General features: G+C 38.8%; 2 protein-coding genes across 5 annotated transcripts in view; both read right to left on the bottom strand.

Annotated features, from left to right (window-relative positions):
• Positions 1-1,725, bottom strand: part of PAPOLA (poly(A) polymerase alpha) — a 44,653-nt gene extending 42,928 nt beyond the window's left edge. Inside the window, exon 1 of one of the 4 annotated variants that reach the window (XM_055715294.1) lies at positions 1,392-1,724. In XM_055715294.1, coding sequence (XP_055571269.1) covers positions 1,392-1,399 — 8 coding nt within the window. In that variant the 5' untranslated portion in view covers positions 1,400-1,724. Of the gene's footprint in view, positions 1-1,391 lie in introns of all 4 variants that reach the window. The other 3 variants (XM_055715293.1, XM_055715295.1, XM_055715296.1) reach the window with 3 other exon arrangements.
• Positions 1,726-2,034: 309 nt separating this feature from the next.
• The window catches only part of AK7 (adenylate kinase 7), a 28,408-nt gene continuing 15,421 nt past the window's right edge, over positions 2,035-15,021 (bottom strand). The window contains exons 13-18 of the mRNA XM_055717404.1: positions 13,994-14,122; positions 12,914-12,982; positions 10,829-11,026; positions 7,291-7,511; positions 4,968-5,126; positions 2,035-3,796 (exon numbers count right to left, since the gene is read on the bottom strand). Coding sequence (XP_055573379.1) covers positions 3,758-3,796; positions 4,968-5,126; positions 7,291-7,511; positions 10,829-11,026; positions 12,914-12,982; positions 13,994-14,122 — 815 coding nt within the window. The 3' untranslated portion in view covers positions 2,035-3,757. The remainder of the gene's footprint in view (positions 3,797-4,967; positions 5,127-7,290; positions 7,512-10,828; positions 11,027-12,913; positions 12,983-13,993; positions 14,123-15,021) is intronic.

The following is a 15,021-nucleotide window of genomic DNA, read 5'->3' on the forward strand; positions in this document are numbered from 1 at the left end:
TAAAAACTGCCTGGCATAACCATTTTCCTTTCTGCACTCACCCACTGTGTTTTTCCTGCCATAAACTCTTTCAGGTAGGTTTGCCTGGTATTATCTACCACACAACTAACTTAGCCACATTTTAGACTGAATAAAACAAGCACAACAGGCAAGCATAGTTATTCTTAACATAAAGTATACACATTTAAAACAACAGTGAATAACCTCAAATAATAACAGTGAAACAATAATAAATAATATCGAATTCTTTACATTTCTCCTTCATTGGCAAAAAAAAATCCCCAAGCAACAAAAAACAAACAGAAGCCTGCATATAAACATGCCTTATTCTTAAAAGCCACTTGAACACCTACTCATCCACTGGTTCCGTGAACTTATATAGGACAATAATATAATAACAATATGGGCTACGGAACTGACGAGCAGGAAGTTTTGTCGTCTCAACCCGGAGCCGTCAAAATGTCAACGAGGGGAAAGAAAACAAAAAAAAGAAACAAAAACAACAACAAAAAAATAACAGGGGGTGGGGTGAAGGAAACGGCGAAGAAATTGGGATGAATTTATGCCCCACTTCGTTCTTCACGGCCACCAGCAGGGTTACAGCGCGGCAGGTCCAAAGCACAAGGCCTGCTGTTTCAGTGAGAGCCCCCGGCTTCCCGGCAGCGGAATGGCGCGGGGGGGCGCGGGGCCGCCGCCCGCCACTGCCGTCAGGGGGCGCTGCCCGCACGGCCGGCAGCCAGCTCCCCTCAGCGGCTCGGCACCTCGGGGCCACCGAGGCCCCAGTGAATTTCGCAAGGACCGCGGGCTCCGCTCGGGTCTCCTGCTAGAACCAGGGCCTGCGTCCCTCCGGCCCCCGCAACGAGGCAAAACCCTTCGCGCGGCCTCTGGGGGAGAGGCACTACCCGGACTCCTGAGAGAAAAAGAGCTTCATCTTTGGCGGCCGGGGCCAGAAAGGGACAAACGCGCGGCACTGTGCCACTTCGTGCGGCCTCTCAACAGTGGGTCGAGGGGGGCCACGGCAGGCGTTCGCCTCGTGGCCGCCCGGTGCCTCGCACTTGCCGCTGCGAAATCGCGAAGGAGAAGACGACAACAACAACAACGTAAAAGCCACATCAGCATCTCTTAGGGACTCACGGCGATGGGGGGCGGGGAGGCGGCTACACGAGCAAGCAGCTCCTCGCGGTCTGGGCGGAGAGCAGCGGATCCACAGCCCCGCACACTGCGGCACCGGAAGAGCCCGGCACCGGCGGGGGGACAGCGAGAGGGGGAAGGGCGAGAGCCAGCAGGAAGGGCCCGAGCGGACAGGGAGCACGGGGCGCTACGGGGACAGCGCTGAGTAAGGGCCGGCAAAACACAGGCCTTTCAGACACTCCGCGAGCTTTCCAACTTACAACGGCATCGTCTCTCCGGCCCCTCCTCCTCCTCCTCCGCCGCCGCCGCCGCCACCACCACCGCGTCGTCCCCTTCTCCCTCCTCCTCTTCTTCTTCGTCCTCCCCCACCACTGCCGCCTCCGGACCGGTCACTCGTCCCGCCAGGAAGCGGGAATCGTGACCATCGCACGGGCCGGGGTCAGGCCGCAGAGGGAGGAGAAAGCCACTCGCTAGGCCCGGCCGCCGCCGCTTCACTTTCCTCTTCCCCTCCGGCCTTCTAACATGGCGCCCAGACGCTACCACAGCAACGTTCTAGAGCGGGGGGGGCCTGACGCAGCGCCGCGGCCACCCCCGCACGCGGCGCACGCTGGCTGGCCCCCGCGTGCCCGGCGGGCGGGCGGCCGAGGGGCACCCTGGGGGCTGTAGTTCCGGCGCGGCCGCCAGCCCCGGTTTGAAAACAAAGCGCTAACGGCTGCGAGGCGGCGCGTGCGCGCAGCGCGGCGCGGGTTCGCGCCGGGCGAGGCCGGAGGCGACCGGGACGTCCCGGCCGGGGAGGGAGTGCGGGAGGGGCGGCCGCACCGCCGGGAAGGGTTGGGCGCAGCTGGCGGCGTGCCCGCGCCGCGGCGGGCTCCGGGCGAGGGGGGGACGCGGGCTTTCCTTACGGTGGGAACTGAGGCGGTGAGACCGCGGGGCCGTCACCAAACACGCCGCCCCAAGGGTCCTGAGGCGGGCCCCGCTGCGGCCGGCTGGCGGCCCGGGGCCAACGGCTGGCTGCCTGCGGCGAGGCGCCGGGAAGCGGGGCGGCCGCGGCCGGCCCTGCCCCGGCCCCCACCGGCGGCGCCCCGCGGGGGCACGGCGGGACTGTCGTCACCGGCTCACAGGGGCCGAGCGCGGCCCGACTGCGTCCCTGCCTGCGGCTCTGGGACATGGAGGCTGTGGGCTCGAAGCCATCTCTGTGCTTTGCCTCGCTCCCTGCGTCGGGCTTATCGTGGTTTTCATTCCTCACACAGAGCAAGAAGAACCTTTTCTGTTACTGGTTTTTGGAAGCTCTGCCTCTAATCGACTGCCTAAGTTTCACAAAAAGCACTCTTTGCAGATCAGCTCAAAACTTTATTCTTAGAAAAGTAAACGTATTACAGCAACTAAAAAGAACAAAACCCACCCTGTTTTATCATTTTATAGTGTCCTAGTTTCATCTTTAGTCTGAAATATAGGCCTCTCAAACTAAGAATTTATCTAAAATTAGCGATTATTTCATCTTTAACTGCCTTACGTGATAAACAGTAACTTGGACAGGCAGCATATAGGAAGCCTAGATCCCATAGAAATCTGTTTCTTAGAGCAGATGATGGTTCTGAACTCTGCTCCTGGCTATCATCACTGACTCAGCTGTGTGACTCTGTGAGAAAAGATGAAATAAGACTGTTTCTCTAAAACTATATTAATGTATCTGAATAAGAACATTGAGCTTAACACATCTAAAATTCTACTACTAAAAGTAATAGATGAAATAATTGTGAAATGCTTATATAAACATTCTTTCAGTTCTTTCTCTTCCCCCCCCCCCCCTTCTCACAAATGGCCCTTGCTTTCTGTTTTGACAAAATCCAGTATTTCTTTTACACCAAATACGCTATCAGTTTCAGCTCGGTGAGCATAAATCTTGACAGTTTCTGTGAGAGGTATATGAAGTCAATAAAAACAAAAAAAGGAATGACAGCCACATGCTGGAAAGTATAGATTCTTCAAGAATCTGGGAAAAACGTATCAAATATTGAATGAAGAGAATTAAATGAGAACTACACCCATTTGTTTGACAGCAAAGAAAAAAACAGGTTTTATGACATACCTATGCTGGAAAACTTTATTAGTTAGTCTTCAGTGCAGCACAAGAAGACTATGTTGCATGACTTTCTGCATCTTGGTAGCTGGGAGGGGAAATAAGAGAGCTTGCTGCTTCTACTTATTTCCATTTTCAGTTAACACACTTTTTTAAAAAAAAAAAATTCTCAGGCTAGCTGCCTACATCTGCTACAGATCAGAACAAGAATATATTGCTTAAATAGAAAGTGTAACTGAAAAAAAATCCGGGAAGAAAATTTTGGAGAGAGAAGATTCCTATGGTTCACAGTTTCAAACAGACATATGAAATACAGATGTGTAAATGTATTAATCTGTGCAGTAAATGTTACTTTTGTAGAAGGATAATTAAAACCCCAATACAATATAGTAATGAAGTATGAGAAACAAAAATGGAGATTACATAATAATTCTAAACAAAAATAATTTCAGAAACCTAAGTATTTTGTTTAAAAATAACATTAGGAATGAATGTTCTCCCTTTCCATTTCACAATTTCTACAGCTATTATGATTTAATGTTTATCCTATTCGATATCAGGACTGTTCTTGAAGAGATATTCTGCCTATAAATAGAAAGTTTCAGAGTTAGTTATTTTCAAGTCTCCCGTTTTAAAATTTATACAAAATAACAAAAATACAGTGGATAATTTTGCTTTAAACTAAATTGCAGAAACTAAGTGGATCTAAAATGTAATTTCTGACAGATATGTCAGAGAAACCTCTTCCACACAAATACATCCAAATACCATCCACATCATTCTCCCTCTTGGTAGCAGTCACCCCATCTCTGTGTTGTGGCAAGAGAAGGAAGTGAGCCATTTATGAAAGTATTTGTCACTCCATGGAAAATTGTAGACGATATGCTAGGGCCTGATTTCTGGACCCAGAAAAGTAGATAATACCGATCTTTAAAAATTAGGCACTTAGTAGGGAAGATATCATGCTCCTGCAGCTACAGGTAGTTGTCACACATCAGTAAGCAAAAAGGTTAAAACAATTAAACGTTCCTTAGTGCCTAAAGTGGGACCCAATACTGATGCTATTATTTTAAGCTTTTTCTTGGCTATGAAATATTTCTTTTCATTAAAACTGTGGTAGCTTGTTAATTTTCTTAGGATGTGCAGGAAGAACAGCGGTACAACAATAACTTCACAGCATCTGAATCCTTGTCTGAATGCAATGCTGTCCCTGCTTTCAGCCAAAAGTTGAAGTAGATAACTTTTTGAGGTCCTTTGCAACTGTAATTGCCCTATGAATATCTTACAGGATTTACTCAATTTATCTGTGTATTGTGAGGGGGATTACCAAAGAGCTTGCTTTCAGTCATTGTTACAAAAATGTGTTCTGCTGTGCCTAGAGGGGCATAAGCAGGGTGGAGAGTGATGTCCCCCCTTTCTGCAGGCTTCTGTGTCACAGCAGAATTGGTAGGGTCGGTAAGATGTGCAGGGTGCATGTACCAAAGAGAAACAGATTCTACTACTGATTTTTTGTCCTATTACTGTTTAGCAAAGCTGGATTATGCCCTTACTTGATACACAGTATCAATTGATCTTGAAGAGTACTCAGTAGGTTTTTAATTTTCACATTCATTAATGCTCACTAGAATTGCAGATCTAACCATTAATTAATTGTTACCATGACAGTGACAAAAAAGAATTTAAATCCTTATGTTAACAGAGATTCCTTGGGTGTACTCAAATATATTTAAGAAAAAAAATATTGTAATCACCTTACCAGAAAATCAACTGGATCATCTGGCCTGATCCTACAGCATTCAGTTATCCCTTGCATAAGTGTTGGCATGACATTCTTCATTAAATAGTTTCGTAGTGGCATGGACTGAGCCTCCAATAACTCTTGTTCTTGTCTTTTCACTTCCTCCATATGTTTATTCTATAAATAATGAACAAAATCACAAAGAATAAGGTTTATAATGTCTACCAAATAGCACATGACTAAATAATAATGGTACTCTGAATTAAAAAAAAAATAGTGTTAGAAGCTGTGGACAGAACTTTAAAACTCACAACTCTGCAGGAAAAACTATGTACTATTTATTACATTTCAAGCACACGACACACTGAGGACAAAGAATTGAACACAATGACAACTGAAATAATCTCCTTAGTAAAAAAAAAAGATTTCTGTTTAACTCCTAAAAGGGGGCTTATTCTGAAGTGTTCCGGGGCTCCTGCTTCCACAAGATACTTGGTGAAATGCTTGGAATACACTGTATTACTTAAAAAATTAGTACTATTGCGAATGCAGACAGTTTCTTGAGAGTTCTTCGAACTGGGGAGTGAGGAGAATATTTTTACTCAGAAGACAAACCCAAGTTTCTAAATAACTAAATTGTGTTGCGGGTTTTTTTGTTTATTTGTTTTGGATTTGGTTTCTTTGCTGTGTTTTGTTTTTATTTCATGTATGCTAGTTTTTGAGGGGGATGAGAGTTAAACAGACTAAAACCACCGTAAATAAAATCTCTATACACCATCTAAATTTATTCCTGGATTCAGGTTAAATCAATTACAATGATTACACTCAAAAAGTAGGAGGGGTGGGGAAATAAAACTGCTGCACGTTTTTCTTTCTTCCAGTTAATAGCACTTAATAGCATGCATATTTTCAGTAGTTTTAGCCAGACCTTACTCAAAACCATTTTTATTGTCCTCTCTTCTCTCATTTTATTCATCAGTAGCATGAGTCATATATAGATACAGAAAGCCAGTGATAGTCTGAGACTGCTTTTCTAAACTCAACACAAAAACAATGTTCAGGTAAAAACAACATACCAAAATCTGGAAAATATACTTACCTTATTCACTTAATTCAGGAGTGCTAATAAATCCTGCAAGTAAGTGGTCTTTGGTCACTACTCAGAGACAGCAGCTAATCTACAGTCTCAAGGGCAAATGAATAGTTGCTTAGATTTCCTACATGTCTGCTTATTTAAAAGGATAAACTTAAGTACACATTTTATTTAAACACCTTCTTTAGCTTTAAATAATGCAATTTGCTCTTGGAAGTTAGATGGTCTTGGATTGAATATAGCTAAAAATGTGTTAACTACCCTTACTGATATTTTAGACAAGCTTACAGTGAGTACAAAATGCTATTTAATGTTGAATGAGGCTGTAAATAAGCATAGAGATAACAAAACATATTTACGATCCAACATCAGAGCAACGCAAATGCTTCATTAAAAGTCAGTAATTTCTGTGTATTATTTCCCCAAAGATGTTTATGGGCCTTCAAATGTAAGAAAAGAATTTCACTGTGAAACGATTAGTTTGGGTTTAAATAGCTCTAAAGACAATGGAACTGCCTTCTGGTGAAATAACCTGACTTTGGGTGTGAACAAGAACATTATTACAGTATGCATTTCACCTTCTTTCCTTAAAATGTTCTTAGGTGTGGCAAAGTAAATAGGGAAAAAGCAACTTGTGCAAATCCTGTGATGTCGAGTAGCCTAAATACCAAGTACTTTTTCGAGTATTAGCACTCAAAAAGCATCCTTCAGACTGCATCAAATAGTTCTCTGCAGTGAGGACTCAGCTCTCAAAGGTGTTTCTCTTGCAGGCTCAGAAACCTTTCTGCAATGCATACTGGAATATTGACCAGTGTTGAGTTAAAAATCTTGTTTGAAAGGCATGATAATTAAGACTTGGTGAGCTGCTTAGAAGTAAAGTGAGCGAAATGCAAAAGTCCTAGAAAAATGGTTATGGAAAATCACCATTGATCATAGTACATATTTAGGAATGGTAAAATAAAAGAGCTATGGTGCAGCAAGAACAAGAAGAGTATCATGAAAGTATTTGAAAGACATAGTGATACCAACATAAAAAAAAAAAGAAAAGTTATGTCTGTAATCAAATAGAGACTATTCTTTAGGTTCAGCCTCAAAAAGCACTGTGAAGATACTCTAAATAAGATCTAAATAGGATATAAGGAACTAGAGAATTTATGCCGCACTTTCCAAGTGTATTTACATAGCAGATTGCTGGAAGACATATAAAACACATAAATAATGGATTCCCCAAAATATGTATTAACCTACCCACTCTTCCCAATTTGCCATCCTTTCAGCCCTCTCCTCAGCTTGTTTACGCTTTCGTTCAGCTTTTTCTTGAGCTTCTCTGACAAGGCATTCTTCAGCTGCTTTGCGTTCCAATTTCTCCTTTTCTGCATCTGTTAAACCATAATTCCGAGGTTCCCCAATTTCTTTGATGATCTCTTTTATGATAAATCTGTTCTCAGGATCTTCAAATTTTGCTACATCTTTTAAACAATACAAGAGAGACTTTGCATGACTTTTATCAGTTATCAATGGACATTAGTAAATAACTGCAAGACCTAAAAAATATATAGTGTTCATGTTGTTTACATTTTCAAGTATAAAATGTTGTTTTCAGTTGCTTATAGATGCTAACTTTTTGCTACACGAAATTAAGCTTTATATATCTGATTTTCTTTACTAGTTTCAGCTAAAATAGTCTGTCTTTTTAAGATGATGTAAGGGAGAAAATTATTAAAATAATTTTTACAATGATTCTATTTATCCATTTCAGCTTGCCTGGATTTCAAAACTTTAAAATTAGGTTATTCAGCTATCAGAGATGTTCCTGCCACCAATGTAATCAACTTGTCAACTTATCCAGGTGCATAAACCCATCAGCTTTTGACCCCGTCTCCCCTGCAGGTTACACAATAAGTTGCTAGGATTTGGCAACAAACTGCAGTTTTCACTTACACACATTTACAAATACCCAGACCTATCTAGTTGAACTCTTACTGTGTTATATCTACAGGACCATAAAGACTGAGCAAGAACTTCTCTTTCATTCCTTCTCCATTTTAATTGCTGGAGGCTAGTTGGGTATTAAACTTGCAAAAAAGGCAGGAAAAGAAAAAACACAGAACAATGGGGACTGTCCTCAGGGCTTTCTGGGCTTTATATGCATTCAGTGTGGGGAGGCATCTGGCAGAAAGGGTATAGAAATATACACAGAAAAGAGTAAAAGTGAGTATTTCAGGTATTCAGAAAATACAGGGGTAAAGGGCTTGTTCAGTGGTAAGGGACTGGAAATTTAAAGGTACAGAAATGGATAAGGAGACCAAGCAGAGGAAGGGGAAAACGCAGAACAACTAGAACAGAGAATCTGGATGAGACTCCAATAGTCCTGACTCCACAGTCTGCTTTATGGAGTTATTTTGAAAGCCATTGGCAAAGCATGCTTCCCATGTCTTTCTAATCACTAATTCAGACAGAAGACAGCTGTCCAATACTAACACCATTACTTCAAGAGTTTAAATGTTTGTGACTTGGTCTTGAAGTCCAAACTCTGCTAATAAGTTGAGGAGAAACCTACCATAATTCTACATGATAAAGTTTCTTTTACAGCTTCTCCTTCAAAAAGAAAAATCAGGTATTCCATATTAAAGGAATAATACATTTTCTACTTCAAGGAGTCCTTTGTTTCTGCAATTTTAGCTGCACCTGTATATACAAAATACAGGGCAAACCCACTTCTCTAGTCATTTAAAGTACTGCTAAGAACTCTAACAACACTGAATTTGAGGTCTCAAAGACTTATTTTTTTCTGATGGCCAAGGGAGATTACAGTGCAAATATTAAGGAAATCATAATTATCTACATTTATCCTCAAAAATAAATAACTTTTAAATATAAAATTAGGTTATCACTGTTGCTAATTGAAAGGAAAGATCACCAGAAAAGGAGTTCATAAATTAAGGTCTTTGAAGGAAATTGCTGTTATCACTTTAACATGCCTTTTTGTGGATGATCTAATATGCCTGTGTCACCACTCCCAATTTGCAGATGAGAAAAACAAGACACAATATAACTGACTTGCAGACTTCATGCAGTGAGTCATTGTAGCAAAATAGGGTTTCCAGAATCTTGAAGCCCACTCCTTTGTACTGATCGTACTTCAGACTCAGAAAAAATAATTATCATAAAAGCAATCCATAAGGCCATATGTTACAATTTTCTAAATTTAAGGTGGAAGATAGGATTAATTTCAGTCAATATTTAACAAATCAAGCACAATTTTTTAACCATTCCCCACTAAATTCCTTCAGAATGTGACTGAGAAAGCAGTTGGCACTCTGCTTAAATCTGACATTATTTAATTCTATGGATCTGATAAACCAATTGGAACATCAACTAGAATGAAGGCGTATTGGCAGAGCTGAAGGTTGCTCACAGAAGTTATCTTTTTATCTGTCCTTGCCATTTTACAACTGAAAGAGGTATGGTTGCATACTTTGCAGGGTAACAATCAGCGATGTGAATATAGGTAAAGAGGCTGTTCCTGAGATAAACAGGACATAAAGCTCCTCTGAAAATGAAAATCAACACTATAAACGGAATGTTAAAATCATCTGGATGTCACTGAAGGTCATAGTTGTGATACCTCAATAATTAAAATTACTAGGCCAGTGAATTTCCTTATTTGGAATGGACTAGAGTTTAAGAGTAATCTTTGGGAATAATTCCTAGCAATATTCTATCAAGCAGTAAACACTTCATAGTCCCCAGCAAAATAAAACTTGTTCTTGCACGGTGCTACTACTTGTGTATCCAGAAGTGTGCAAGGTAAGAAAATAACCAATTGATGGCATCAGATCTTAATACTTAATGTTTCTTACATTTACATCCTGTAGCAGAATTACCTCAATTCTAAAATGATTATACTAAAACACTGTTTTTTCCACTGCTACACTTACTAACAAACTTGTGTGGTATTATTCTCAAGATAATCTCCATGACTGATATTAAATAAAAAAACCCAACAACTTAGGAAATCAGTTACAACTGAGACTGTTTAACAATTAACTTCTCATAACTCATCTCAAATGGACATTCCAAATATCAGCAGTTTGATTTTAGCTGCAGGGTTTTCCCTTTGATCTGCCTTTTCTCCCCCTCCCTAAGAAGATACACCCTCCCTCGTTTTTCTTAAGAATGCTGTCAACTTGATCTCACTGTTTTTGAATAATCAGATTACTATAACCTTCTCAAGATTTTCCAGTGATCGCAGTTTTCTAGATAGTAAGGGCAGACAAATTTTCTCACATACAGGTATACGGCAAAACAGATTCAGTCCTAGCCTTCCACCTTTAAGATCTAATAATTTTCTTTCATGCTTCATCATTTACAGATGACCTATATATTATTATGGTATCTGAGGATAAGTCTGAAGAAAAAATATAAGCAAATCTAATATTGAAAGTCCATGAAAATATACTATTACACCAATCTGGAAGGATGCCAGTGCAGAGGTCTGTAACCTGAATCAGAAAATTGTTTCGAACATTTAGCCTATACAAATGAACAATTAACCCCCCTGTTTTTTAAAAACAGCTAACTGTATGACAACAATTCAGAATCCTTATGACTATACAGATATTTTTGCAGGTATACAATTAAATGTTTGTTGTATATGTGTCCTTCAACATTAATTAAAAATATTTATATATGTACACTTACTATATGATATTTGCAAATGTTACATTTGTAATAACAACAATTTTTAATTCATATTTTATATACTAATGTTATTATTTCATACCAATAAACTGAGGATATATTTCAAGCTCATCAAAATAGTTGAGAACTGTCTTATCATCTGTGTTTAACTCTCTGAAGAGATTCAGAGACTGCAGGAACCGGTCCTGGGTATAATGAGTTCCAGCAACAATTCTCTCTGGCAGATTTATTATTCTGTTTATAAGGAATTCATCAGATGCAGTCAATGAAATAATAAATTCTGTGAAGAAGAACACATTATCAGCACTGATCTATTGTTTTTCCTCTTACCTATTTTGCATTAATAATAACTTTTAAACCACAACTGAACATAAATAGATGTGAATTGTATATATCTTCACAGCGAATTTAATTAGCAAATGCTTATATTCAACTTCTCCAGATGGAGCAGTCCAATAATATTGAGACATATCTGTAAAGAAGCTACATATTCAAATTTTGCCAAATTCTTCATAGCACTATCAACAAGACTATTCCTGCAATAAGCAGCACAAAAATCCTAACAGCAGCAATGCAGCATAGTCCAAATTTTCTGACAAAGCTATCGTACAACCATCACATGTAATAAGTATAGGAGGAAAAAAAAAATCTTATGAATGCAGCCAAAGCAGCAAGTAACGCTGAAAAATTTAACAACTCACTTGTTTGTCAAATCATCAAAAGTTATCACTCTGTATTGTGATTTTTAATCTCACAAAGGTGTATCTGCTGAATTATTTTTTTTTAAATAATCAAATAGTACATTAAAAATACTATGTCACCACATGCCACAAAAATTAGTGCCAATGTTATTTTAGTGCTATCGGTACACAGTAACACCAGAAATCTTTCAAAGATCCATAAAAAACCCATCTCCTTTCTTTGCATCAAAAATCTCACATGTGTATTTTCATTAAGTTGAATCTTGCAGTATTTTATTAATTCAGCAATCAATTTGTATTTATTATATATGATTTTATACAATTTATCACAATATATGCTGATATTTCTACTAATAACATTACTCAGTACTACTGAAACCCATTAATTTAACAAAGCCAGGAAGCAAATTTCCAGACAGAGAAATCTGTAGAATCAAGCACAGACACCACCACTCCCCACCCAACAAACCTCAAAATAACCCAAAACAAACACAAGAAAGCCTTCCCAAATTAACATAAATCCTTCCTGAACCATTCTGTTTTCTAAAACAAGTTTTCTCCAAGGTTGAGAAGGTATTTTAAAAGAGATCCCATGCCTGAAGTCCTTGTTATGGGGGAAAAAGTGGTACTTCTCCAGCCCATCATAATAATTCATTCACATTTCCTCTTTTGACATGGTGGGTAAAAGTGGTTTTGTTTATGAATAACAGAAATTATTTACTTCAGAAATCATCATAAGTGGTTACAAACTTGTAGAAGCCTGCTTTTTAAATCAAACATCTGTCCCCTTCACGTAAGTGCAAGGACTGAGGAATTTTTCAGAAAGTTCTGAATTTTCTTCACTTCCACTGAAGCCAGCAAATTATAATTTACTGAAACACCAATCGTTTGAGATAGTCAACCTTTATACTATCTAACCGTACACATCTTGTAATGCAAAATATGCCAAATGTATTGTTTGAATGTAATCAAAACTTCCAAAGAAATAAAAATAGTGAAAACACCAGGTTGAGGCCATTTCTGCATGGAGGGAAACCACTCTATTTTAATTCCCAACTTAACTGATGTATTAAAGTGAGTTTGGTAAGATCTTTCAAGTGATCATACTAGGATAAACTTATGGGGTTTTAATATGCCAAGTTCAAGAGGTCATTTTTATTCCATTAATAGCTGCTGTAATCACAACAAAGGCAGCCACTACTATTGTTATTAGCCAGCAATTGATGGCATTTTCACAAAAATAAAAAAAAAAGAGATAGAATAAAATACCCACAAACCAAACCAAAACCTTCCTTTTGATTAACTGCTCACTTTAAAATAAGAAGGCAGCAGCATTATGTGAATTAGATATTTATTTTATGTTAAATTAAATATGAACAGATGGAATGATATTTTCAACTTCTCGTTGGTGGCAGCAGTACTTGAAAACTCCCCAGTTTATATAAAGAGAAATCTATCAAACTTACCAGGTGTGATTAATTTATCACATTTATTTATTTTGCCTTTTACTTCTTCCTCTTCATCTTCACTTTCCACTACAAAAAAATATTATTGGCATTTTCATTTGAAGCAACAATATAATTATATTTGCCAAAAATGTGCCCAGTACAAACACAGGTTTATCTATTCCAATTATACTAGTTGTTGGAAATTAATCTAACCTGGACACAATTTAGAGAATTCAGTAAGTAATTCATGCTGCCAGCCATCACAGAATCCTGCCTTGGGACACTAATAGTTGTTAGCCTATACAGCAGAAGTATGTGCATGCACACACAATTTTAAGATGTGTCCAATTCTAAAACTGCTGTACTGACCCTGGCCTCTCCTCCTGCCAAGTACATCATTCTACCAAAAACAGAGGCAAGGCTTGGAACACTGAGTAGAAATTTTTTACAGTATTACGGTTAAAATGGTTTCTGCTGCTAAGTGACTGCTGTTCTGAATAGTCAGTAAAACTGCCTGAAGAGCATCAACTGAGCATGATTAATTTACAGCTCAGTTTATTAAACTGAAGAAGACTGTTTTCCTTCAAAACTCATGATGTAATTTACATTTGGAGATGGTCTTAATGCATTGACAGTCCTTGCTCACAATTTGAAATGTATGTCACAGAGTTCCTCTGGAGTCGTAGCTAATGTAGCTGATCTAATAACCCACTCCAACCTGGCTCATAAAACATGTTGGTGCACTGGGTGGATCCCCTTATTAAGCAGCCCTTAAATATTATGAAGAAATTCTTAGAGCTTTCTTGGGTAGAGTTGACTGACACAGAACAAGCATCCTCCATATTTGTGCATTTACTCAGTACTTTGCCAGGAAAGGTAGTCTGAAAACTGACTTGTGCTTAAATTAAATAAGGTGCATTATAATCCTTCTTACATTTTAAGCATCATGTGAAAACATCTTTGTTTCGCTCCTGCACTGCAGTCATTACAGCGCTGATGCACTTCAACTAATATGGTGCTGATAATAGTAGTGATCATGACAGTATTAGCAGCGATAAAAACAAAAGCAGCAATAAAAACAGAGGCAGCGGTACTTACAATTATAAAGATCTTCTGCCTGGTCATATGTCTCTGGGAACCCATCTAAAACATATCCCTGGTTTCTACAAGGCATAGATTTGAGTTTATCCTTCACAAATTTAACAACATACTGATCATCTAGATGGCCTAAGACACAAAGAAGGTTAATAGGTACCTAGTTTATGGAAAATAGACACTTGAAATTATTTTACTAACATCTTCATTCATTTATCAGTGAAACTTCTTTTAGACTCTAAAAAATTTATGTATTTTGAGTTACTATTTGTACAATTACATGTTGTCAGTGATCTATGGAATATAAATGTGTAGCTATAAAATAAGATGACATTTGCGCTTACAAGGATATAAATATTAGAACTTCAAAGATAGTAAACATGAAATTAGTTGGTTTTTTTTTTTAAATGCAATCAGGTGTTAATAGAAGCAGCAAAGAAATATTTATAGAAAAAACATGAGACAAAGCAATCATTTTCTATTTACAGCTAACAGTAAGACTTAAAGATAGTCTGGCAGAACAAACATGAGATAGGTTTTACTAGTTTTATTTTAAGATTAATAGATTGAGATATGAAGTGGTTTATTATATTGTCCAACATTGTTGAGCAAACATGTGAGAATAAAAAGTTTGGTTTGACCTGATTTTTTATCCTTTTGCCAGGACAAACCATTGACTCCAGTTTCCTACTTTAGTTTGCTTTGGCTTTTAAAAGTCTTGAATATTTATAAACTGTTGTAATCATAAAGGTATGTTACTAATTTAAAAGGCTTTATTATTTAAAACAACAAATCAAGGCATGCAGAAGAGATGCTGCTATAGATCTCATTACGGAAGCTTCTGGCTGCGTTACAAGTCCATTGCTTTGTAGATACACAAGATCCAAATTAGGTAAATATTTAGTGACAGAATGCAGTTTAAAAGGGGTTCATACCGCATGGAAAATTTTAAGCACTAAGTCAAAACCGACATGACTTTAATCATATATAGATGATAATTAGTACTTTTCAGTAACAGCAATTTATTGGAC

The sequence above is a fragment of the Falco cherrug genome, chromosome 7, assembly GCF_023634085.1.
Source record: "Falco cherrug isolate bFalChe1 chromosome 7, bFalChe1.pri, whole genome shotgun sequence".
Taxonomy (NCBI): domain Eukaryota; kingdom Metazoa; phylum Chordata; class Aves; order Falconiformes; family Falconidae; genus Falco; species Falco cherrug.